We start from the raw sequence: 25,382 nt of genomic DNA on the forward strand, positions 1-25,382 counted from the left end.
AGGTGTCCTTACCCAGAGGGGATTTATTGTTCACTTCTCCCTGATTTTCTGGGTTTTCTTGCCCATTCTCCATCCTGATTTTCCCATACCCCTTCCAATGAGCTAAAGCAATTTCTGATTTTGACTCTATGATGTTTCCTTTCCTAAATACTTTCCTAAAACTGGCATTTTCCTCAGTTCTGTTACACATGGGAAAGCAGCAAGATGGGACAGGGCATGGAATCCCTGTTCGGATAAAGTCTGGCTTCCTGACTCTACTTCATCAGACTGCAGTTCCCAAGTCACACCTGTCCTGATTGCTGAAGTATGTGATTGTGGTGGGAAAGGAATAAGGAAATGGGATAAACAGACCCTCCTAAAACGGTTCACGGCTGTTCTCATCCCAGCATTAGGAGCCTCCCCTGTCAGTACCTGCACAGAACCTACTCCCTAGACGCTCTTATGAGCCACCCCTGTGCACAGCCTCTTCCCTCCCAGCCTTTTAGTGCACAACACTGAAGATTTGCATAGGAACACAGGCCAGTCTCGGAAGGAAGGAGCTAAGGTCAGGAAGTGGCTCTTTGGAGATCAGATCCCTTTCCTTGTTGTCCCTTCACGGCAACTGCCATTGCTAACACTCAGTATTGGCTACACAAGGGCTTGTTTTGCTTGGGGGCCAGCCCAGGGCTCCCTCCCAGTGCTAATGCACTGAGAACACTGACTCAATAGCAAATCAAAGCAACAGCTGTCCCCACCTCCTTCTCTGCCACCCACTTCCCAGTCTCTGCTCCTCAGAATCTTAACTAAGTCTCTGAGCCCCCACCCCCACCCCAGCCTACCACAAGCCCACTTCTGCCTCCAGATATTTTCTCTCTACCTCAAGAATAGGACACACTTATTTTTTATTCTCTCTCTCTTCCTGCCTCTGTTCTTCTATTTCACAATCAGGTTAATGTTCCCATGGCTCTCCACTGTGCAGGTATGAGCACACACATACAGAATCACGGGTACATGCACATGCACAGAGACAGCATGCCCTCGCAGTCACCCTCTGTGGTTAAGAGTTTGTCAGTGGCCGGTGCCACGACTCACTAGGCTAATCCTCTGCCTGCGGTGCCGGCACCCCGGGTTCTAGTCCTGTGGGGCAACGGATTCTGTCCCGGTTGCTCCTCTTCCAGTCCAGCTCTCTGCTGTGGCCAGGGAGTGCAGTGGAGGATGGCCCAGGTCCTTGGGCCCTGCACCTACATGGGAGACCAGGAGGAAGCACCTGGCTCCTGGCTTCAGATCGGCGCAGCACACCGGCCGTAGCGGCCATTTGGGGGGTGAACCAACGGAAAAAGGAAGACCTTTCTCTCTGTCTCTCTCTCTCACTGTCTTACTCTGCCTGTCAAAAAAAAAAAAAAAAAAAAGAGTTTGTCAGCGGCTTCTGCCCATTGGCCTCCTCTCATGAGAACTGGAGTCTGCCAGGAAGGCCTGAAGTCTGTGAAGAGGCCACCTGTCAAACCTTCAGGAACTCACTCCTCATTTCACCCCAACCCTCCAACCTGCTTGGCATCAAGGAGACTTCCTTCCCTTAAGGCCTGTGGTCCTGTAGCTCCTTGCTACTATATACCAGGAGATGAGGAGTAGGTAGAGAGATGTTACTAGAAGTGACTCACACTCAATGGTAACTTAACCTCTGAATTAGCTAGTGCACAAAGACTGCTATGAAATGATAATGAGTGCAGAAAACTAGGTTTACTGTCACAACCCTCACAAACTGGCTGTGTAGCCATTCTCAAGTGTCTAAACTTCTCTGAAGCCTTTATTTCTTCATCTTTAAATTGAGAGGGTTGAACTGGATGCTGCTAAGGTTATGTCCACTCTAAACATCTGTGGCCCTAGGAATCATAGAATATTCAGGGTAGAATGAAGTGTAACAGAAAGAGGACAGGAAAGGTTGATCTTTGGCAATAGAAAAACGACATCTCTCATTCTATCCTCTGTCTGATGGAATCAAAAAGATCTTAGAAATAGCCACCTCTGGCCATTAGGGGTCAGTAGAAAATGCCCAGATATATAAGTTGACTGCAGGACTCCAGGACATATATAAAATATATTTATTTACAACATCTTAATGTTCCATGCTTTTTTTCTTAACACTTATATATAGACAGATGTTTGGAATGATGGTTTTTTTTTTCTTTTAGTAATAACAGAATGCTAACACCAAGATAAGCTTTGTGTTTTACCCTTGCCCTCAGACCTACCACAGGCAAGCTTGTCAGCTCCCCAAAGATTCCCTCCTCATGCAGAGTGGAAAGCTCACCACACACCATCCCATGCCCAGGAGACAAAGGTCTTTCCTTTCCAATGTGCTTGGGATGGAACTAAAACATGTCTGCAAAGGTGCAGTGATAACCTCTGTGAGCTCAGATTGGGAACCAGTCCCTTCCACTGTGAGTGGTTCTATACCCTGGTTCTATAAATCCTGGAACTCTGGACAAGGCTTTACCAAGCTAAGGAGCTAGTCAGCGTGTTAGGGTCTTCTAGTGAAGCTTCTGTTTCCCACCCTTATTTACCATCTGTACTTTTCACTTGCAGCCTGCACGCCTCCTAGGAGAGTAAAGCAAAGCCAGCAGAGAGTAGTGAACTGGGGCCCAAGAGGCTGCTTGGTAAACAAGTCTCCAGGAGGAAAAATGTGACAGCAACAGAAGTAATGGAGGGAGCAACAAGGAGGAGCAAGTGTTCAGCAGCCTAGCCAGAAAGAAGGTAGAGGGGGCACAGGGTGGAAAGAAGGCTGAGATGGGGGAAGCAGGCAACTGAAGCGTGACTGAGCTCCCGAGTCCTGAAGTCAATGTGAGTTGGAGCGCATCTGAGCTAAGGAAAGGAGATCCTTTAGGACATCCTGCTGCCTGTGAGTGGACAGGGACCTATCCCCAAGGAACAACACAAAAAGAAGGAAATACACCTGAAAAGACAGACAGTCCCAGGTGACAGAATAACTCCCACCTCTTATGGCCCAGCTTCTGTCTCACTGCACTGTAATATCACAACTGTGTGGGAATTGGGACCTTAGGGGAGGACAAAGTTAGAAAGGAAAGAAATAGAAGGCAGGAACTAAGAGAACATTTTGACACTCAGGCCATCAAAGTCTTAGACTAAGAGACACAATCATGACTTCAGTAAATGTGGCATAATTCCGGCTGCCCAAGAGCAACTATGGAAAGTTAAATGTAAACAGAATCTGAACTGTGCTCTAAGCTCAAAGCAACTCCCCCAGATCTTGGAGGTACTATCTAAGTTAGGGTTCAGATAGAACCAGTTCACTTTCTTCCAAATGTACAATGCGCCATTCACCGTCAAAGACGTGCGTGGCCCTGAGCATAAACCAAAGCTCCAGGGCTGAGATCTAATTCTGATTTTGCTGTATATGATCCAAATGTATGTAAGAATTGACTAAGAAGCTGGGGTTGGGAGAAATTAGCATGATATTCTCTAGTCAGGGAGCCTAGCAATGGATGTGGATGCAGCATTCTGAAAGTGGGTCCCTTCAGTATTCTGGACCACAGCCCTCAGGATGTTTTTCCCTTGGAGATAACACTCCTCCACCCACCTGTCATGGCAGTCGTGAGGAATAACAAGTAGGCTGGGATGAACAGTATTTTTAACTCCAGAGTTAGAGAAATGCTGAGTCATCATCATCATCATCACCATCACCATCATCATCAACTCCTACTCAGGGAGCTGGCTTTCTCTACAATCAGGGGAGTGGGGCTTTGGACGTGAGCCCTGTGCAGCAGTGATTATGTGGGAGAGCCCTATTCCCTTGTCCCAATACCCCAAATTTGCACCTGTGACTCTGTTTATGGCCCTAAAGCCACTATAATGTAGGTCCCCCAAAGCATGCAGAGCAGAGATACAGAAACCGAGCAATCAGGGACTGTGCTGGCAGTCTCTCATAGACTGCCCCACCAGAGCCACACAAATCAGAGACATAATTCATGTGAGTCACTCACACATTTATTCGATAAATATTTATTGAGCACTTACTATGTGCGAGGTCCTGTGCTAGGACTGAAAAACTGAATCATAGATGCCAAAGCATGCTTTAAAGAGGCACATTAATAAGCCTCAATTCCCACCCCTCTACTCCTAATAGGAACAGGAAATCATAAGGAAATCAGTGGGTAAAAGGGCTTCTCTGTCCTTTCAAGTGCTGGGAATCCTGGAAGTACTAGAACCCATGGGTAAATACAACAAGAATTAAGAAAGCCTGCAAGCAGATAGGGTGAAACAAGCAGATAATCTTTGAGGCCTAGGTCCTAGAGCACGATGAAAATGTGTATGCTTGTAGGGAGGGGTTGTTAGTTTTAACTAGATCTGTCTGCGGCTTAGTTAGTCGGAGTACTATATTCTAAAGCACTTAGGAGTGAACAAAACAGCCCTGGAGGCATACAGAAGACACATTCAGAAATCTAATAAAAATATAAATCAGTAGGTACAAATAAGAGCACTACCATTGCCACAAGCACCCATCTCCAACTTGTTACACTGTTATTTTTGTCCTGCTACACATCAGTGTTATGTGTATTGTTAAGGTGAGCTACCCCTGGCCAGCAATGCAAGAGAACTCTTACCCCCCTACCCTCTGCCCGTCACTGTACACATAAATGCATGCTCCCATAGTGTAGGGTAGACATGGAGAAAGGCTGGGCTTTGTAGCCAGAAGGACCTAAGCTTAAAGTCTGTCCTATACCAACTCAGATACATCATATGGACAAGTTGTTTAATTCAGCTTTAACATGTGCAAAATAATTCCCATGAAAAGGTTATTTGGAATAATGAATATAGAGCATGTCATCTGGATCCTGACACACAAAGTATTGATGACTATCTATTCCCTCTGTCTTGTAGATTTCTAGAGCTTTAGTCTCTAGGTGATCTACTCTTTACTGTAGTCTGTTTCTCTCTATCATGTATGATTTGCTATTTCCTCTGTACTGGCAGATTTTGAATCTAGTTCTCACAATAGAAGATGCTCAGCATCTGATTCATTTAATAAATAAATATTTATTAATCACCTTCTATGTGCAATATGCTGTATTAGAGCCAGCAGTGGATACAAAGATGAATCAGATATCAACACTATGTGTTGTTTCTTTATACTTTAGGAGGGAAGCCAAATTTGCAGTGCAAAGTAGAAAGTGATGCATAATTTAAGAAATGTAGACAAAGTGTTGTAGGTCAGAGAAATGGGACCTTATTTCCATCTGGGAAAATCAGGTTAGATTTCTTGAAGAAGGTCCCACAAAAAATAGGCTTTAAGGGTGGAGACAATTTAGACATGTGAGGATGGGTAAAGGGCATCATCAATACAGTTATCACACTCATAGAAAAGGGAAGAGACATGGGAAAGCAAAGGGTTTATGGAGAGAATTCTATATGCCCTCTTGTGTCTGGAATATGGGATGAGAAAAGTGGAGAAAAGAAAAAGATGAAGGGTGGACTGGCCTGTACATCTGGTCATACAGGATTGTAAAGGTCAGGCCGACAACCTGGAAGCTATCTGCATGCAATGGAGAGTCTGATGACGTCTCAGGGGGGCACAAAATAACAAATATGACTGACACTCTCAACTGTTGTTCTACCAGAACACCCAAGTCCTTCCCTCACTAGTGAGTGTGTGGCCTCCATATCTAACCCACATAATAGCAGCTCCTTGGGGGCCAGAGCCGTGGCTCACTTGGTTAATCCTCTGCCTGCGGCGTCGGCATCCCATATGGGCACCAGGTTCTAGTCCTGGCTGCTTCTCTTCCAGTCCAGCTCTCTGCTGTGGCCCAGGAGGGCAGTGGAGGATGGCCCAAATGCTTGGGCCCTGCACCCACATGGGAGACCAGGAAGAAACACCTGGCTCCTGGCTTCGGATCGTAGCACCCATTGGGGAGTGAACCAATGGAAGAAAGGCCTTTCTCTCTGTCTCTCTCTCTCTCACTCTCTATAACTCTACCTGTCAAAAAAAAAAAAAAAAAAAAAAAAGCAGCTCCTTGCCATGTCCCTGAGCAGAATTTTTACTAATTATACTTCAAAGTCCACACTGCCTTTGCAGAGTAATTGTAAGTTTCCCTTTCCAGTCTGAATTTTTTGAAGGAATTCATGCTGATATCATAAATGATGGGCACACTCTGAATACAAAGAAGGTATAAACCTTTCCCAATTCAGGTTATGGTTTCTGCTACTTATCTGTGTTTCTGTTGATAGCATTACAATCACTCATCTGCTTCCAGGGGGAGTGGCCATTCAAAATTTATCATGACAGGTTTACAATTTTACAAAAATAGCCAGGACACTTTCAGGCATATTACCAGATAGTTCCCGAGAGGAGACATAATATCATAGGTGTGTTTAAGAGAAACATCACCCACCACCCAAGTGGCAAAAGTATCAAGCCACCTCTTAAACAATTTCTTAAATCAAGACAAGCCAGAGTGACTTCTCTGTAAACCTACAGAAACAATACACCATGCATATCCAAAATATACCATTTATTGGAGACTATTTGCTTAGTTGTCAGTCCCCTCCTTCATCTGAATGGTTTGAATGATCTACATTGCCATTTCACTTATTTTCGTATGCAGAAAAAATTATACCAGCAGAACACAGCAGGAAGGGGTAATGAAAGGAGCACTGGCAAGGAGAAAAGCAACAGAGGAGGATGTAGAACAAAGCACAGAGGAAAGAGAGAGCAGGCGAGTGGAGGAGAACCGGGCTGTTGGATAGGGTGACTCCTCTGCCTGATTAACACTCTGCATAGCACAGTGCCAAGTGTGGCTGAATGACCAGAGCCAATGAAATGTACTGAGAGCCCACTGTGGGCTAAGTGCTAAAGACACAAAGATAACTAAGGAAAGGCCCTGCACTTGCCATCTCAAAATTTAGATGAGGAGACTGATAACAAGGAGTCACAATACAGTGTGTTGAAATGCCATAGGAAACAGGCGCTATGGAAAAGGCTTTGAGAGCACCACCTGAGGGGGTGGGGTTCCTGAGAGGTGTGTTATTTGCATGTTTTTAGGTGAGTCACTAAACCTCTCCGAACCTCTCTTAAAAACTGATTCTATCTGCAGCCTGTCTCTCAAGGTGATTTTGAAAATGCACTCTGCAAACTGAACTCCTATACCACAGTATGTCCTGACAGTTTTCCTCTTTCCTTTGCTTGTTTGAGCAAAGGCCTGTGTCATGCTTACTTTGTGCACCAGATACTAATGCTGTAGGGTTGACCACTGACCCTTCAGGATCCTCCTGGTCCCTCCACCATCCCTCACTGCAGCACAACCACTGACGCAGTGCACCCACAAACCCACAAACACACAAGCTTGAAAATAACAAGGACCACTCACCAGCGTCATCCTTGGTGTGTGCAGTTGGCCGTGGGCACCCAAGAGGAGCATCTCTGCGGGACTGGACAGCTCTGGTCCCCTCCTGTGCCTCTTTCCTTCGTCCAGTCTCGCATCTCCTGCTTCTCTTCACTAACACACTTGCCTTCTGCCCCATTCCTGCTAGCTTCTCTTTGCCTGTTATACTTTTTCTCTTGCCTCTACTTTACTCCCTTGTCTCATTTGGGCATCAGCGTTTCTCCTGATTGAGAACAAAGTAACTCTCAAATTCGCTGGCAGAGGTCAACAGTGAGGCGAAGAGGCGCGGGCTTGGAGGCCTGTGAACTCTGAGGCCAGCCTTCTCTCAGGGCTCCATTCCCGCCAGCCCGCCTCCTCCCTACGCCTTCTCCTTCCCTCCTCCTTCCCTGTCTCTCTCTCCCTCTCCCTGCCTTTCTCCTCCACCCTCTTCCCTCTCCCCGTCCTCGCTTTCTCCCTTCCATCTGGTTTTGCAATACGCTCCCTGGTCCTGATCCCCTTTCTTTCCTAGGGACTCTGAGCTTCTGTCCCACTTCTCTTGGTAGTTTCGACTTCCCCAGCTTCTTTCGTTCCCAGCGCCGGCTTCTCATCCCTTCCGCGCGGGCGCCCAGCGCGCAGCCACCCCTGGCGAAGTTCTCCCGAGACCCCCTGGGCTGGCACCAGCCGCGACTCTGCTCAGCAGCCAATGACCTCACTGAATTTTACGCACTTGATTGGCTACTGCAGGGCGCTCCGGCGGGAGATCCTGAAAAGATTCCTGTGGCCGGGTTCTTTGTCCCTCTGCCTCTCCTGGTTGGGTAGGGGGAAATTGGTGCGTGACGCTACCGGCACTTCACAAAAGGGATTAGGGGCACCTACTAGGAAGAGAGGCGTTCATTCCAGCCCGCTGGGTGAAGAGGAAAGGGATTTGCTTTGCCAGGGGAAGGAGCAGAGTGGTGATGGAGAGGGACTGAGGATAAAGTAGAAAAACTGCACAGAGTGTGAGTACCGCCTAGGAGGTCGAATTGGAAAGGCACCGTGCAACTTTCAACCCTACCGTGATCTCTTTCTTAAAAGGTGGGGTTCCACCTTGAAACAAATGGAGCTTTTCGTTTGATAGCAGACATTTAATTTCTGGTCTTTGTTCTTCGGTTGATTATGACCTTGGGCAAGTAATTTCATTCCCCTTCCACTCTCCAAAAGAGGAATAGATAATGCCGGTGTACATATCTGACAGCTCTACACAAATGATTAAGTGTGGAAATCTTTTCTAATCATTAAATTATTTGAGTGGATCATGTGGTACAGCAGAAGGAATCCTGGCTAACGAATGAAAGCTCCTTGGATGTCTGTCACTAAGTCACTTTTAGATGAATGGGTTCCGTTGTCATCCTTGAAATGGGAGAACTGGACTGAAGGACTTCTAAGATCTCACTGGCTCTAACATATGATTGACTGATAAAACACAGCACCCTCCTTTAACTCACTCCTTCAGAGGAGAAGTGGCTTCTGTTTTCAGGACTCTAGCTCATTTCCCTCCTTTAGGATAAACCCACCTTCTCTTAGGTATCCTGATAAGCCTGATTTCCATAGAGGCCTAGCCTCTCCCTCAGGCCCAGTAACAAGAGCATAGCCCCAGGCGGAAGCAGGATATATGCAGGGCTTATCCTTGATGGAGATTCTCTCCCCAGGCTACTGGCAGGAGCAGGATTTGGAGCTGGGAACTCTGGCTCCACTGGACGAGGCCATCAGCTCCACAGTCTGGAGCAGCCCTGACATGCTGGCCAGTCAAGGTGAGAATCCAGGCCCCTCATCTCCATGTCCCTCAACTCACTCATCCTCACATTGTCTCCCACTCATGTTGCCTTCACCCCATGTTCTCACTCCCCTCATGACCACACAACTCTTTCTCCGTCCCATTTGGCATCTGACTTCTTAGTTCTGCACCACCAGCTTCTCTTGCACCTACCCCTTCCTCCCTTTCTCCAGTACAGAGAATTCTATTCACCCTACACAGCATCCAAATAAATAAATAAATAAATAAAGTCATTCTAAGGTAATATATTGCTCAGAATAAAGAATTAGTGGGCAGACACAATCACAGTAATATTCTTCCAAAAGAAGCAGACACAGAGGGATTCCTAGCCAAAAATTGGCATGTATGTATATATATACATATATATATAATATATATAATATAATATATATAAATATATATATAATATAATATATATATACAGAGAGAGATGTATAGATATAGATAAATAAATTAAAGATTTCTCAAACCTTTTATTGAGCTATATTAGGAATATATCACTTCCAAATTTGCTCAGCCAGCTCAGTCACTGGTTCTCAAATTCATAGTTGTCATTCTCAAGTTAGATGACTACTTGAGAAACATTCTAATGAAAAGAACACTGCTTTGAGAGATGGAAGAACCAAGTTCTAATTCCAACTTGAACATACAGAATGATCTTAGGCAGTCACTTCACCTGCATTGCCTCATTGTCTACATCTGTGAGAAGAGGGAATTGGATCCCATGATCCCTCAGATCTCCCTCAGTTCTGATTTTTACAATTCTAAACACTAACACTAACCACCAGGCTTTGCACTTCAATTTGGAAGCAACCACGCTCACCAGTTGGTGCTTGCTATCAACTCCTGTACATGCAGCTTCACTCCTCAGAGCCTCTTCTCTGCTGGGGGTGCTCAATGTTTGCTTTCCGAAAATGGAGTGTCCTTGGCCAAAAACAAATGAGTAAGTGGATAGGCAAGGATAAGATCAGCGCCAAAGAAGGCATAGGTTGTTTTTAAAGAAGGGAAATACAAACATATTTCAGAAAGTTTGTAGAAAATAGAATTGAAACATAAGTTTATGTTGGTGCAAAAATTTTGTAAAATTCACGCATATGAGGGATCTTAATGAAGTTAATGGAAAATGCATGTTGTAGAAAAACTATCTATGAGTACTTTTAATGTTTTGTACCAAAATAAACTTCTTTTTAAATTCTATTTCCATGAACTTTTTGAGAAAGTAATTTTTTGGGGGGTTTTCTATTCAGGGATGAGCAATGCTAGTTACGTAATTCAATGCCATAGGACAGATTTTGTGGATGTTTCAAAGTCAGAGCTGGAAGGTGTTTATTTTAGATGAGTTCTCTGGAGGTCAGTGCTATTGGTTCCAGAAAGTCGGTTTTGAAGATGAAGGAATCAATATTGGAAACCAGAGCTCTTGCTGTGGGGAACATGGCACAATATTGGGTGGAAGAAGCAAGTGTCACAGTCTGAGGGGCTCACACATGGGCATGACCAAAAGGCACACTGGAGATAGAGATATCTGACTAGCCCTTCTCTGCTTTTCTTTTTTTTTTTTTTAACTTGACTAATGAGAAAGGGATTAGAAAACATACTCTCATCACATGGAAGGGGAAACTTTAATCCTTCATTCTTTACAGGGACATCAGGATGGTGATTTGGGCCTGTGGGTTGGGAGATGGGTAGTCTCAACACTAAAGAGAATTTGTTAAGGGACAGCATGATTGAGGGGAAGTTATTGTTAGAAGAATGGGAAAGCGTGTCAAAGTGTTTCAGTTTTTAGTCCTTATATTTTGTTTGTTTCACAGTTTTTTCAGCTGCCTCTCGTGTAAATGAATGTACAACCCAAGGGCTGGTTTGGCCTTTTCCCTATCATAGTCTTGAGATTATTAGTCACAACTGCTTCTCTTGCTCTTGCTCTGCTAGGTAGGAGGTGGCAGGAAGGCAAAACACAGAATGACAGATATGTATGTGTGTTCTCAAAGGCGAATGGTAAATCTGTATCAGAAAAAATCTATGCGGAGTGGTATGTGCAAATTTGGGGTGCCCTTATTCTTTAAATGTTTGTGGTCCTGTCAGTTCATTCTGCAAACATTCAACAAGTGATTATCTGTTTCTTGTGTATTTGAAGCAAGAGAATATAAGGTCTGTCTCTCCCACCACCACCACCACCCCTCCTGTTCCTTCCCCCATGAAGCCTTAACAGAACACAGAGACCTTGTATAGATCAGGCCCTTGGATGGTCTGAATTAGATTATGTGGACTTTGGCCCAGAAATGGGTGGAGGGGCCAAGGAGGTCCTCAAGAGATTAACTCTGCTCTACTCCTGCAGACAGCCAGCCCTGGACTTCAGATGAAACAGTGGTGGCTGGCGGCACCGTGGTGCTCAAGTGCCAAGTGAAGGACCATGAGGACTCATCCCTGCAGTGGTCCAACCCTGCCCAGCAGACTCTCTACTTTGGGGAGAAGAGAGGTAGTGTCCCATGAATTCTCGCTCTCCCTGGGCTGGGGAAGTGAACTGTCCCTGCAGCTCAGGGACTGGAAACATGGAGGTATGCTATTTGAGGAAACAACAAGCATGGCTCCTCAGCTGATTTCAGAGAAACTTCAGTTTTTCAGCTCTGACTTTGGCCATGCACAGTCATTTAGGATCCTGAGTGACTGCACCCCAAAGAAGCCCTAACAGGCAGCTGTCAGTGTTGCCCCAGGGATGTCACAAGGAAGCGCACAAGAACCAACCTACACTTTTAGTATCTTTTGGGTGACTATGCTCAATGGCCCCAAAAAGTGAGTGAGTGCCCTAAAGAACAGCTTTTCCCCTACCCCACTATAATAGACCCCTGACCCCAAATTGCTGCCCTGGAATTGAAAGAGGGCAGTAAAAACCTGGCTTCCAATTGTCCCGATCTCCCTAGCCCTTCGAGATAATCGGATTCAGCTGGTGAGCTCCACGCCCCATGAGCTCAGCATCAGCATCAGCAACGTGGCCCTGGCCGACGAGGGCGAGTACACCTGCTCCATCTTCACTATGCCTGTGCGAACCGCCAAGTCCCTCGTCACTGTGCTCGGTGAGGCTCGCAAACCCCTGGGTCCCCACAGCATGCTTCCTTCCAGCTAACCTCCCTCAGTGGGCACCCGAAAGCAGCCTGGAGACAGGCAAGTCTCCAAGCATTTCGGACAAAAGTTCAGCCTGTGTTTCCCTTGCAATGGGATACAATGCCAAGAGAACTGAGTTCTGATCCCTTCTGCTCTAGCTACTGTTTGAGCTGGACAAGCCTCTGCCTTTCTTTGAGCCTGAATATCCCAACTTATCACAGGGAGTGATCATGTCCATTTTGCCAACGTCCTGAGATTGGCGAGGGGGATATGAGCTGTGCAGGGATGTACTTGGGTAAAGTCAAGTACCCCAGCTGTCTATAAGCTGTCATCTTCATCCTGTGTTTCTTTTTTTTTTTTTTTTTTTTTTTGCCTCCCTGAGCCTCATACTCTTTCTGTGGCCACCAGTTGTGCTAGGGGTTATCAGATCAGGTAATGTGTCTCAGGTATGGCATGTCTCCCCACTGCCACACCTCCTCTCCCTGATCTTGCCTTCTGGTCCTCTAAAAAGATGGTTACCCTGGTTCTCTACCAATACAAACCAAAGGAAAACTTAGGTATCCTTGACCTCAGAGAGGCCGTCTCCATAGGGAGAGATGACGTATGACTTCAGGGAGCCTCTCCTTCCTATCCTGGCCATTCCCTATCCCTGGCAGGCATCCCACAGAAGCCCATAATCACTGGTTACAAGTCATCACTACGGGAAAAGGAGACAGCCACCCTGCACTGTCAGTCTTCTGGAAGCAAACCTGCGGCCCAGCTCACCTGGAGGAAGGGTGATCAAGAGCTTCGTGGTGAGTAGCTGTTGCCTAAGGGTTACTACAGGAGGAGGTGGTGCTGAGGGTGGGGGCGTTTGTCTATGTGTGCATAAGACAGGATGTAGGAGGAGAAAATGGGAATGCCTGATATTTAGTGCATACTTATGTGTGTGTCACAGCCCACATTCTCTCATGTACACATATCTATTTCATAGCTTCCTGAGTTTTTCTAGGTTTACACTCACTAGCTGTATGTCTACAATGGGGACCACACAACGTATGTGTGGTGGGGCTAACTCTATATCTGTGTGTGTGTGTGTGTGTTTCTAGGAGAACCAACTCGAATACAGGAAGATCCCAATGGGAAAACCTTCACCGTGAGCAGCTCAGTGACGTTCCAGGTTACCCGGGAGGATGATGGAGCAAACATCGTGTGCTCTGTGAACCATGAATCTCTGAAGGGAGCTGACAGATCCACCTCTCAACGCATTGAAGTCTTATGTATGTCATGGGCTTGGCGGGTGAGAAGGGCCAGGTATGAGAACGGAGTAGGTAAAGGAAAGTGCAGGTGACTGTACATGAAACTATGTGCACACATAGTAAAAAAAAAATGAGACGAGAGGTGGCAGGACTAGGCCAAGGGCAGGCAATCTTTCTGTGCAGGCCCCACAGCAAGCACTGTCAGCTTTGAGAGCTTTGAGGTCTCTGTCTCAACTACTTCACTCTGCTTATTGCTTCAGAAAAGCAGCCACAGACAAAATGTAAACAAGTGAGTTGGCTGTGTTCCAATAAAACTTTATTTCCAAAAGCATGCACCTAGAAGGATTTGACCCAAGGGAGAAGGGTGAGGCCAGTGTAATGTGATCAAACTGCAAGTTGCAGTGGTAACTGTGGCATCTAGAAACCCCTAGGACTTAGTTTCTAGTCTGCACTCTGCCAGTTATTGGCTGTGTGATGTTAAGAAAATTACCGTACCCCACCAAGTTGAGTCTTTATTTGCTAAAAGACAGAGATGACCATGGGAGTCACTAGGGTATCTTCTCTGTCTAACATTCTCTGATTTCAGGAAAGTGCAGGTTGTGGGAAGGCACAGCCTGCCTGGGAAAAGATTCCCACATCCTTTTCTTACTGAAGACTCCTTTGCTTGCCCAGGTCCATGATTTTCCTTGGATTCTGACCTGACCTGACTTGACCACTCTCACTGTCACTGCTCCTAAGACACTGGAATATGTCTTTAGTATGAACAGGAAATTTCTGAGGAAGTGTGGAAATTTAGGAATTTCTCATCTGAGGAAATTTGGAAGTTTTCCAAAATAACATTTCTGATTTGAAGGACTAAGGCCGGGGGGTGGGGGGGGAGGAGACTAAAATACAAAGGCATAAGATATAGAGTCATGAAATGATGCATTTCTTGTCCTAATTTATTAATTAGGAAAGTGTGGGGGCAGCTGTGAGGTGTTTCTGTAATCAGTAGTTCTGAGTAGAAAGCCGCTTCCTTGGACTCTTCTCCCCTAAGCTTTGGTCCCTGGCCAGGCATAAAGTAGGCCCTTCCTTGTCTGAGTCCCAAAGACTCGGCTGCTGGATACCAGACCATCTGGCAGTTACTCTCCAGGGACCATTTTGGCCCAGTGGTAATCAGCACTCAGTGCTGAGGGGCCCCAGCACACCCATTCTCTCACCTGGCCAGCTTCTCTTTGTCCTGCTGGATATGACTGAAATGCATTCACTAACTGGTTGTTAAGGTTGGCTCTGTCCTGAGGGGGGAAGCTCAGCCTCTTTCACTCTTGTTCTAACCCAGCATCTGGTTGCATTGTTCTAAGCCACCATCTGGACCTAGCCTCCCAAGCAGCCCTTTGGCGTCAATGGCAGATGCCAATATTCCTTCGCAGAGCCCGTCTATATTGTGTCAGTACCTTTTTGCAGCCAAACTATGACCCTCTTCCCTATCTCTCACTGTTCCAAAGCTCTCACTTCATGTTTGAATTGACCACTGAAAATGAGGCTTCATGTTCAAACACTGCTTCCAGTGCAAAGTTCCCTCTCAGAGCAGAAAGAACTGAGATGTTGTGGGCTCAGTAAGTGGCAACTTCTGGCTTACTTGTTGTGTCAAAAATATGTATTAGTTTCCTTCTATGTACTAGACAGACCTTCTAGTGCCCTAGTACCACAAGGTTGTAATAGAGCAAGTGGGTCACACACTCAATAGCCCTTGCAGCCTTTGCTCCCGACATGGAGGGTGAAGAAATTCTGTATTCATAGCCTCTTGGTCTCCCCAGACATTTAGGGGTAGAAGCTGTAGTTTGCTGAGTGATTTTGAGATTTTGGAAATCTAAGCACTTTAGACAGTTTTGCATCTACCCCATTTTCTCTTCCAGACACACCGACTGTGATGATTAGACCAGACCCTCCACATCCCCGTGAAGGCCAGAAACTTTTGCTACACTGTGAGGGACGTGGCAATCCGGTGTAAGAAGCCCCCTTTTCCTGCCTCTACCACACCTCCATACTCTCAGATTGTTATCTTCACTTGACATCCTCCTGTCTCTCTGTACTGTCTGAGCTGAGCCTCCCATTTCTTGGACTAAATCCGATGATGACTGTCCTCTGATGGTTTCTCCTGCAAAGGCCACTCCCTAGCTCAGCCCCTGAGGTTCCAGTAAGAAGCCAAGCTACAGTAAGATTCAAGTTAGGGAACCTCCACCCTCACCTTTGTGGAACTCAGCATCTTAGTCCCCTGTAATTTCTGGAGCCTCATCAAACAATCCTTGACTCCCCCCTCCCCGTTACTTATTTTCTTCCTTTAGCCTGCCAGTCGCCACTCTCCTGAGCACTTCTAATTTGTCTCCTCAACAGCCCCCAGCAGTACCTATGGGAGAAGGAGGGCAGTGTGCCACCCCTGAAGATGACCCAGGAGAGCGCACTCATCTTCCCCTTCCTCAATAAAAGCGACAGTGGCACCTACGGCTGCACAGCCACCAGCAATATGGGCAGCTACAAGGCCTACTTCACTCTCAATGTTAATGGTAAGCCCTCCTCTGTTCTTCTCCAGCATTTCCCCTCTCTGTCTGTCTTGTACTCTCTTCTTTTCACCTCCTGATAACCCCCACATATTATGATTGAGAGCAGGGCAAAGGGAAAACATCCCCCTGTTGCAGGACCTGAGGACAAAGGCTCTACAGGTCTACTCTGGAGCATGAGTTCATGAAAAATTAATAGAAGGGTGGGTTCTCATCCACCTTTGCTAAACAGCGGTGGCCTGGGTGGCACCACCCTCTATCTCTTACACTCTTCTGACAACTAAGAATGATGCATCTGTGGTTAGAGGCCCCAGAGCTACACTACCTGTGTGCAGGCATGCACATGTTCCCCTGCCCAATGGGCTGTTCTTGTGCTTGCTCCTCCCAGGACTACCTATGGGATGCATGTTGCCGCTGTCCTTCCCTTCCCTGAAGGCCTGGGACACCCTGTGCACACCCCAGGCAGCAAAGAGAGATAAGCTTGTATTCTTCAGAGCAGCCATCAGAATCTTTTCTTGAATGATGCATCTTCCAGAGGGACCAGGGACCTTCTTGGAAGAAGCTGTGACCACAAAACCTGGCTTTAGGAGCAGTGACAGCCTAGCACAGAGGCCCCTTTATAGGGAGTTGGCAGTGGAGGTTTTTTTTTGTTTTGTTTTTGTTTTGTTTTTTTAATTTTTGACAGGCAGAGGGGCAGTGAGAGAGAGACAGAGAGAAAGGTCTTCCGTTTGCCGTAGTTTTTTAAGATCCCAGAGGCAGCAGGGTGCTGCCAGAAAGTCTTCCAAACCTTTCCGTAGGATGTGGGAAATGCATTGTTGGGGGACTGCAGCAACTGCCTTACTTGAAGTGATTTTTAAAGCAGTATTGTGCGGGTGGCCTGGGGATGGCAGGATAACAGCCATGCCTCCCAGGGATAAAAGCCCTGAGTTCTTGGGACCAGAATGTCTGAATGGGTGATTCCAGCTCTAAGGCTTGACCTCAGCAAGTGGGAGCTGCCTCAGCACAATAAACAAGGCTATTGTAAGATGCCAGGAGCAAGGACAATGCACTGAGGCCCGGTCTCTGCCCCCAGAGCTCTCCAGCCTGACTCTGACGATGTGCAGCAGTGAGAGAAAGTTTTTGTGCCCTTGTGATTGGTATCTGCTGATCTCTCCCCTCTGCCCTGCGCTGAAACCAGAGCAGAGGAAGTCCTGTCTGATCCACTATGCTCCCAGTGCTGACGCCTGGTGGTGGAAATTGTTGCTGCAGCTTCGTCCAGGATTCTCCTAAGTGGGTGTGCCTGGGGTGAAATTAAATGTGGTTCTACCCAGTGGAAGGAGCTTTTAACTGATGACCCCAGAGGTCGCTGGGGCCATGAAAGTCTGTGTTTTTCCTAAGGAATTCCCATTTCCATGGCCTCTGTAACAGCGCTCCAGGATTGATTTTCAATGTGGGCCATGTCACACGTACTCCTTGGGAAAAGGTGTGGCTAAAGCACCCTCCAAGTTGTACTATCACATTCAACCCATCATATTATGGAGTATTTGCCTCCCAAGCAAAGCATAAAAAACAGAGCACAAATGTTTTCTTTTCAAATAAGGCATAGACAGGCAAGGAACTAAAAGCTGGTCCAGCCAGCCAAGCCTGAGGAAACATAAGGTAGGAAAGAAAAAAGCAGACCAGGAGTCAATGAGGCATCAAGACTCAAGCTGAGTCTTTGGAAAAACAGTAGGTCTCCCAAGGGTGGGGAAGCTGTATCTGTAGCTGATGTGGGTTTGGAAGCATCAGAACCGTGTCCTGGGCCTGCAGACGTCGCCTCAGATCCTAGGGCCCTGACCGTGGCTAAGTCTGTGCAGAATGAGTCTCACCTCTGCTTCTCTGGAGGACAAAGTCCGTATTTCCAGTGACAGAGACATCAGTCATCACGGGAAAAGCAAGTCAATCCTTGTCTACACATCTTTGGATGGCGGCAAAGTGAAGATGGAGTCCCAGGGACAGGTGGAGGGATGGGGTTTTACTGGCAGGAAGATACACTGCTGCCAGGGATCATAGTCCATCATCTTTTGTAAGGTGCTGTCGGTGAGCTTAATTCTTAGCCCCGTCAGCTTCTTACAGCTCCTTCCCCCATCTGATCTCAGCACAGTAAGGTCTTCGGCTGAGAAGCCCTCTAGAAGGGTCAGCTCGGAATATGAAGAAGACGGGCAGGTAAGAGAGTGTGGAGGCTAGGAAAGGAACATTATGAGAGAGAGGTGGAAGAGAGAGAGGAGCGAGAAGTTAAAGCAATCATCTTTGACCAAGATCAAACTGCTGTGCCAAGAACTCAACTTACATGGTTAGTGGTGAGCGGATTTATTTATTTAATCATGAATACACCAACTTGTTTTGATCCCCACTATGTTCCAGGTGTAGTGCAAGAAATTAAAAGCACAAGATCAGGTATGTCCCCTTTGCTGGGTGATGCTGTTCTGTTCTTGCAACCTTAGTGCCTGTTCTGTGCTGTGCAAGGCACCCGAGGCGACGTCAGAACATCACAGTAAGGGAGGGGTCCTCCCCACATCTGACTGTGCATTCCCTTTCCCTCCAGACCCCAGCCCAGTGCCCTCATCCTCCAGCACCTACCATGCCATCATCGGAGGGATTGTGGCATTCATCGTCTTCCTGCTGCTCATCCTGCTCATTTTCCTGGGCCACTACTTGATCCGGCATAAAGGTCAGAGGTGTGAGGGCTGCAACCAGAGGACTTGGAAGGAGGTGGGGAGGTCAGCCAAGGACAGGCAGAAAGAAGCAGGCTGCAGGAAGGCCCTTCAGAGATGCCCTCAGCTCCTTGAAGTGTCTGAGAAAGAAAAAATGCCACCAGCCCCATCGGTGCCAACCCTGTGATAACAGCACCACCAACCCTGCAGTAAAGCCAATCACTTGGTGATGATCCAAGTGAAATCAAACCTGCCCACTCAGGCAGCTGCTGCTCCCATGCTGCCCTGCCTCTAGGGTCTCTGCTGTAAGACACAAGTCTCCCACACCGTGCCGAAGCCCTTCTTCCTGCACTGTCCTTCTGTCTGTCTGTCTGTCTGTCTGTCTGTGAGCCTCATTTCCCTGCTCCTTTGGTCTCCTCCAGTGGTCCCCATATCATCTCTTGTCTTTCCTCTCCACTCTTCTTTTTTTTTAAAACTTTCCCTCCTACATCTTTATCATCTCCCTCATTCCTCCCTCTCAGACTCCTGCTCTGTCTCATCTTCTAGCCAGCAGCCAGAGGCCCTGAGCTGGTCAACGGGAGGCGGATCTCAATGGCATTGCTCCTGAGGCTGACACAGCAGTTTCGCGACCACCCACATGCACATCTATTTTTATTTATGTATTTTTGCTCATTTTATGGATGAGATTCCAATTAAGGGCTGGATTCATTATTCACAGAGGGGTGTGGTCAAGGGGGGGATGTTGACAGCCACATGCAAATTAGGTAAAGTGGGAACGCTCCAGACGAAAGAAAGATTGCTTGAGCAACAGTGGGTGGGCGGGAGGGTGGGCAAGGTGCACTTCAGCTGTCTGCCAGCTGCTCCTGAAAGGAGGAGCCTCTCTCTCCACACAGGAACCTACCTGACGCATGAGGCCAAGGGCTCCGATGACGCCCCAGACGCAGACACGGCCATCATCAACGCAGAAGGCGGGCAGTCAGGAGGGGAAGACAAGAAGGAGTATTTCATCTAGGGGCGCCTGCCCACCTCCTGCGCCCCCAGGGGCCCCATGGGGACTGCTGGGCCGTCACCAACCTGGACTTGTACAGAGTGACCCCAGGGCCGCCCCTCCCGCTTGCTCCCCAGCCCACCCCCCCACCCCCCCTGTACAGAATGTCTGCTTTGGGTGCGGTTTTGTACTCGGTTTGGAATGGGGAGGGAGGAGGGCGGGGGGGAGGGGAGGGTTGCCCTCAGCCCTTTCCGTGGCTTCTCTGCGTTTGGGTTATTATTATTTTTGTAACAATCCCAAATCAAATCCCAAATCTGTCTCCAGGCTGGAGAAGTGGGGGCCCTGGGACGAGGAAAGCAAAAAAAAAAAAAAAAAAAAAAAAAAAGAAAAGAAAAGAAAAGAAAAAAAAAATCTCAAGTGTGCGGAGGAGGAGGAAGGTAGAGGGGTAAGGAAAGGGTGACTAGCAGGGCTGGTTTGAAAGGGCGGGGTCTCCCCAGCCCTCTCTCCATCCTTTACAACAGAGCAGCTGCCACAGCTTCTCCGGAAACCCAGGAGGCAGAGAGTAGTGAACAAAGGCTGGAGGTGGCTTTCCCTCGGCCAGCCACACACCGGAAGGGGGCTGCTGCTCTGACCCCACTCCCAAGTCCGGAGGCCATGTGAACGCAGGTGGCATGCAGCTTCCACGTGGGGAGGGCACAGATACCTGTGAGCAAAAGTAGAAGAGGAAGAATGACGGAGAGGGCCCTGTGCACCTGTTGCCTCCCCATCAATGAATGAAGCCAGGCTCTTTCCACAGGAACTGCCCTGGGGGATGGCAGGATGTGGAGGCCCCTCCTTGCTCCAGCAGCTATAGGAGAGGCACTGCACTGGGGCCTGAACTGCATCTGCTTCCCCCTGAGGGGCCCCACACTCTTACCCGGACCCCTGGACCGTTGCACGGCAACCACTCTTCACAGCATTGCTAAGCAACTGCTCCTCCCCATCCTGTGCCACCGTGTGTCCTGTCCATCCAGACCCCAGCACATAGTCTGCCCTCCCTCAGCAGCCAGGCAGACATAACAACAAAAATACTAAAAGGAGCTTCGCTGCACTGAGCTGTTTCCTGCCCAAACTAAGGGAATAATGTGAACTGTGTGTGTGAGTGTGCGTGGGTATACATGTGCACGTGTGTCTGTGTGAGTGAGAGGCAGAGAGAGGAACCGAGGAGGATGCTAAGAGCCGGGGCCCGGGCAGGTGGACGGAGTGTGGGAAGTGACACGAAAGGGCTTTGGGAGTGGAGGACTTTAGTCGGGGTTTGTACCATCCTTGTGTTTCCCAGGCCACCCCCAGCACTCGTCTGTCCTAGACAGAGGAGTCTTAGGATGTGCTTTTGCGCCACTGTCTATTCCATCTCCCTGAAACTCAGAGCGCCCAGTCTCTCCCCTGACATACCCTCTCCAAGCTGTGGCATCAGTGCCACAGCCTTTGCTATGCACCCTCAGGCTCTTCCTGGCGCTGACCCTGGATTTCCCACCATCTGAACCCAGCAATTAGAGGGGCTGGGTCCCTGCCTCTGCTTTGGTTTTCTGTCTTCCCCTCTGTCCCGGGGCGGGGCGGGGTGGGGGCTCCTTCAGCTGGTTGCCCTGGAGATGAGGCTGTGCACTCTCCCTGTCCTGGCCGGTCTGCCCGCCCCCATCCTGATGTTCTGATGCTTGTGGCATCACTCCCTCTCCCTCCCTCAGCACATCCTCCCCGCTCTGACATGGATGTGCAAAACGCAAAACGGGGCAGCTGCAATCCAGCAGGTCTGCCCACCCCCTTCAGTTCAGGTAATAACGTCATGAATCTTCCAGCCACTGGTTAGGGCCCTGGGCACCGCAGGCAGCCCCTCACTTAAGCCAGGGCCCACTCCTCATACAGCAGCAGCAAGGGAGCCTTGGGTCCCAGGCCTGTCAGGCTCCTAGTCTCCCAGCACCCGCTTTTGGGAAAATGACTTTTCCTCTTCGAGCTGAACCACTCTGTCCATACTACACAGAAGCCATATTTGTACGGGTGGGGCGGGGGGAGAGGGGCCGTTGTGCTGTGTGCGTCTGTCCGTGGTGGGGGGGTGGGGGAAGGGAACAGGGAGGGGATCGTGTATCTTTATAATCTTTCTAACTCTCCTGTGCTAATCTCAGAGGGGCCGCCCTCAATATATCTGGATTATCCGTGTTGCTCAGCCTCCTTTCTGCTGCTCTCGCTGCCGGCTGGGATGCTTGTGTGGAAGGGCCATTCTCCTGGGATTCCTTGTGCCTGGTGGAAGGGCCATTCTCCTGGGAGTCCTTGTGCCTGGTGTGGAAGGGCCATTCTCCTGGGAGTCCTTGTGCCTGGCGCCTGGTACCCCATGAGCACCTGAGGATGGAAACAATGCTGTTCTCCCAGGACAGAAGGAGCCTCCTCCCCCTTTGGCCGGGTCCTTGCTATCCAGTGTGTGTGGGCTGGGGCACCGAACTACTCCTGCCCCTCCAGGGAGGACGTTTACATGGACACTGACCTCACCACCCGGGAGAGCGTCACCGACCCCCACAAGCTCACAGCTAGCCCCCGTCTTGTTGGACCTGAAACGTGGGGCCCCTCCTTTTGCACCTGGTTCTGTGGTGCTCTGCTCCTAGGCATCCTTGTGTGAACGAGGCAGAAGATCCTTAACGACCCCCTGGCCCACCCCTCCAGTCCATGCTGTGTCTCCCCTGACGGAACAGAACTCAGAAAGGGGTGCAGAGACAGCAGCAGGCAGAAGGGGCTTCTGGGAATCTACCGGCAAGGTGAATACCCTTTTGTCAGCCAGAGAGGAGCAGCAGCATCACCTCCCTTAAGAACCTTTACATTGCCAGACGCCAGGCCAAAGAAGCTGTTCCACCTCCTGTCAGAGACAGGACAGGGATTACCCTGTGGGCCACAGTCTCCTTTTAAAATACGTTATCCCATTGTCCCCAGAGCCTAAACAGGCCAGGATGTGTGTTCCGCATGGCATGAAAGATTCATGCCCAGTTTTTCCCTGAAGTAACATCATTATGTAGCCTTGACAGCTCTCCCTCTGCTCACAAAGAAACACCCAGATCTGGAGACAGCAGTGCCGAGACCCAGACACCCCTAGCACATAATACATACGTGTGCACACTGCTACACACAGAGAAACAGGTGTGTATCACACCCAGGCTGATACACGCAGAGTCCATACCACAGGCATCCCCCTCAGACGGGACAGACCAACCCAGAAGCCTGCTAACCACCCCATCCTCCAAACATGGCTGTGGAATGGCCTTGGCTTTCCCCAAGCGGGTGGGAGAGCAGTGAGAGCTGTCAGCCACCCTTTCCCTCCAGCCTATCCATGCCTTTCTTATCTCTGCCTCACAAGTCACCCCTGGCCCCTCTTCCTTCCTTGTGCTTGAAGAACCCCTACTTGCTGGAAAGTCCCCTGGCTTCTCAGCGTCCCTGCCCACCTTCGGGAAAACGTCCACCTTCTGGTCCCCACCTTTTTCCTTTCCAGAGAGAGGTCTGACCCCGCAGGTCCAACCGCAAAACAGGAAGCCCCCGGGGCCATTGCCCCCGTGAGCCTGAGGCTTAGGCAGGCAGTGGGCGTGGGATACAGGCTTCCTGAATGCCTCCCCGTTGCACCGTGGCCCTCCCAGACTTGAGGGCCCTCATTAGTCCTTGGCACTTATCTTGGAACCACAGCCCCTGACAGAGCCGTGCCAGCCCTTCTCTCTGCCTGCCCTGAACGCACAGTGCCATGGGGAACTGTCTGCACCCGGTGAGTGTGGGCCTGTGCCCCACAACCCCTTACCTCATCACCCCCACTCCCCTTTCTGCTTACCCCTGGATCTATACCCCTCCATGCTGCTCCTAGAATGTCTCTCCTTTCTCTCTCACACTAGAAATTGTTTTCCCTTTGCTCTTCCTCACTCGAGTCTCCTGTCCCCACTGCTGGCCTCATGTACCTTTCCGATTGTGACTTCCAGGTCCCACTGAGGCCCCGTGTGTCCTTCCCCTGGCCTCTGTCCCTCCAGTCCTTCCTCTAGCCTCCTCTGCTTTCCCAGGACCCTGGTCTCCCTGCTTTGTCTGTTCCCCCCCACCCACTGCACCCACTCCTGCCAGTTCCTTTGTCCTTCCAATCCAGGCGCTCCCGTGCTTCTCCCCTGCCCTCTTCCCTTCTGTCCCCAGGAGACTCCTCCATGGGCAGAATCAGATGGTCTGACTGCCCCTCTGGGTTTTTCCCCCAGGTGGAGCCCTCCCTCTCAGTTGACCCAAATTCGAACCAGTGGGTCCTTGGAAACTTCCAATGGAATTATTCCTACGATGAGAATGAGTCCTACAAATCCTTTGACTACAACGCGGACCTGGAGGCAGCTGCCCCCTGCCACTCCTGTAACCTGCTCGACGACTCCTCCCTGCCCTTCTTCATCCTCGCCAGCGTCCTGGGCATCCTGGCGAGTGGAACTGTCCTCTTCGCCCTTCTCCGACCTCTGTTCCACTGGCAACTCTGCCCTGGCAGGCCTATCCTGGCACAGCTGGCTGTGGGCAGTGCCCTCTTCAGCATTGTGGTGCCCATCCTGGCACCAGGGCTAAGCAGTGCCCACAGCATCATCCTGTGTGGCTTGGGCTACTGGGTCTGGTATGGCTCAGCCTTTGCCCAGGCTCTGCTGATTGGGTGCCGTGCCTGTCTGGGCCCCAAGCTTGGAGCAGGCCAGTCTCCTGGCCTCACCCTGGGACTCACTGTGGGAATCTGGGTGGCAGCTGCCCTGTTGGGATTACCAATCACCCTGGCCAGTGATACTTCCCGTGGCCTCTGCACCCTGGCATCCAGCAGGGGCCTGGGAGCTTTGCAGTCCACACATGCTGTGGCCTGCTTTGTTGTCTTTATCTTGTGGCCATTGGGCTTGATGGGAGCCAAGGGCCTGAGGAAAGCCCTGGGTTGGGGGCCAGGCCCCTGGGTTGACATTCTGTGGGTCTGGTTCATTTTTTGGTGGCCTCATGGGATATTCCTAGGATTGGACACCCTAGTGAGGTTCAGGATCATCTTGTTGCCAACATGCCTGGTCCAGAAGGTTTTGGACCTGCTGCTGCACCTCGCAGAAGCCCTGGCAATATTGCACTGCGTGGCTACGCCCCTGCTCTTGGCCTTGTTCTGCCACCAGGCCACCCGCTCTTCCCTGCCCTCCCTGCCCCTCGCGGAGAGACGGTCTTCTCATCTGGACACCTTTGGGAGCAAATCCTAGCCTGCTCCTCATCTGTCAACCTGAATTAAAGGCTACATTGCTTTTATAGGTGGTTTCTTATTTTGTCTGGGAATGCAGGGGAGAGGGGAGGGAGGAGGATGCAGGGAGAGACATTTCATGGCAGACTTTCCTGCCTGTGTGTTTCTCTCGCAGGCCTGAGGAGAAAGTGAATGACATGCGAACGTCCTCAGGGCACGCAGATGTTCTCTTGGGGGTGGGGCCGCTGCCACCTCAAGGGGAAAGAGAAAGGGAACCAGAACAGAGAAGGCAGCTCAACTCAAAACACTCAGAAGAGATGGCTTAGAGGGTAAAGGAAGAGGAGAAGCTAGCTGCAGAAAGCAATGCAGTAGGAATAGAAGGGGAGTGACAGCAGAGCCCATAGCAGTAGCTCCTTTCCCCTGTCTGACCAGTGCAGCCCCTCTCTGTCTTCTGTCTCCTCTCTGGCTTCGTTT

At 49.3% G+C, this 25,382-nt stretch overlaps 2 protein-coding genes across 3 annotated transcripts in view; both read left to right on the top strand.

The window, feature by feature from the left end:
* Positions 1–19,862, top strand: part of CADM3 (cell adhesion molecule 3) — a 28,730-nt gene extending 8,868 nt beyond the window's left edge. The window contains exons 2-10 of one of the 2 annotated variants that reach the window (XM_062192549.1): positions 9,041–9,142; positions 11,498–11,638; positions 12,081–12,233; positions 12,918–13,055; positions 13,350–13,520; positions 15,395–15,485; positions 15,873–16,042; positions 18,600–18,725; positions 19,602–19,862. In XM_062192549.1, the coding sequence (XP_062048533.1) occupies positions 9,041–9,142; positions 11,498–11,638; positions 12,081–12,233; positions 12,918–13,055; positions 13,350–13,520; positions 15,395–15,485; positions 15,873–16,042; positions 18,600–18,725; positions 19,602–19,720 (1,211 nt within the window). In that variant the 3' untranslated portion in view covers positions 19,721–19,862. The remainder of the gene's footprint in view (positions 1–9,040; positions 9,143–11,497; positions 11,639–12,080; positions 12,234–12,917; positions 13,056–13,349; positions 13,521–15,394; positions 15,486–15,872; positions 16,043–18,599; positions 18,726–19,601) is intronic. The other variant, XM_062192550.1, reaches the window with a different exon arrangement.
* A 1,942-nt stretch (positions 19,863–21,804) lies between these two features.
* Positions 21,805–24,955, top strand: ACKR1 (atypical chemokine receptor 1 (Duffy blood group)). Its single transcript, XM_062193692.1, has 2 exons — positions 21,805–23,465; positions 23,935–24,955. Exons 1-2 carry the CDS (start codon positions 23,445–23,447, stop codon positions 24,928–24,930), a joined length of 1,017 nt encoding a protein of 338 aa, XP_062049676.1. The 5' UTR covers positions 21,805–23,444; the 3' UTR covers positions 24,931–24,955.
* Positions 24,956–25,382: the final 427 nt, after the last annotated feature.

This window comes from Lepus europaeus, chromosome 5 (genome assembly GCF_033115175.1).
Source record: "Lepus europaeus isolate LE1 chromosome 5, mLepTim1.pri, whole genome shotgun sequence".
Lineage (NCBI taxonomy): Eukaryota > Metazoa > Chordata > Mammalia > Lagomorpha > Leporidae > Lepus > Lepus europaeus.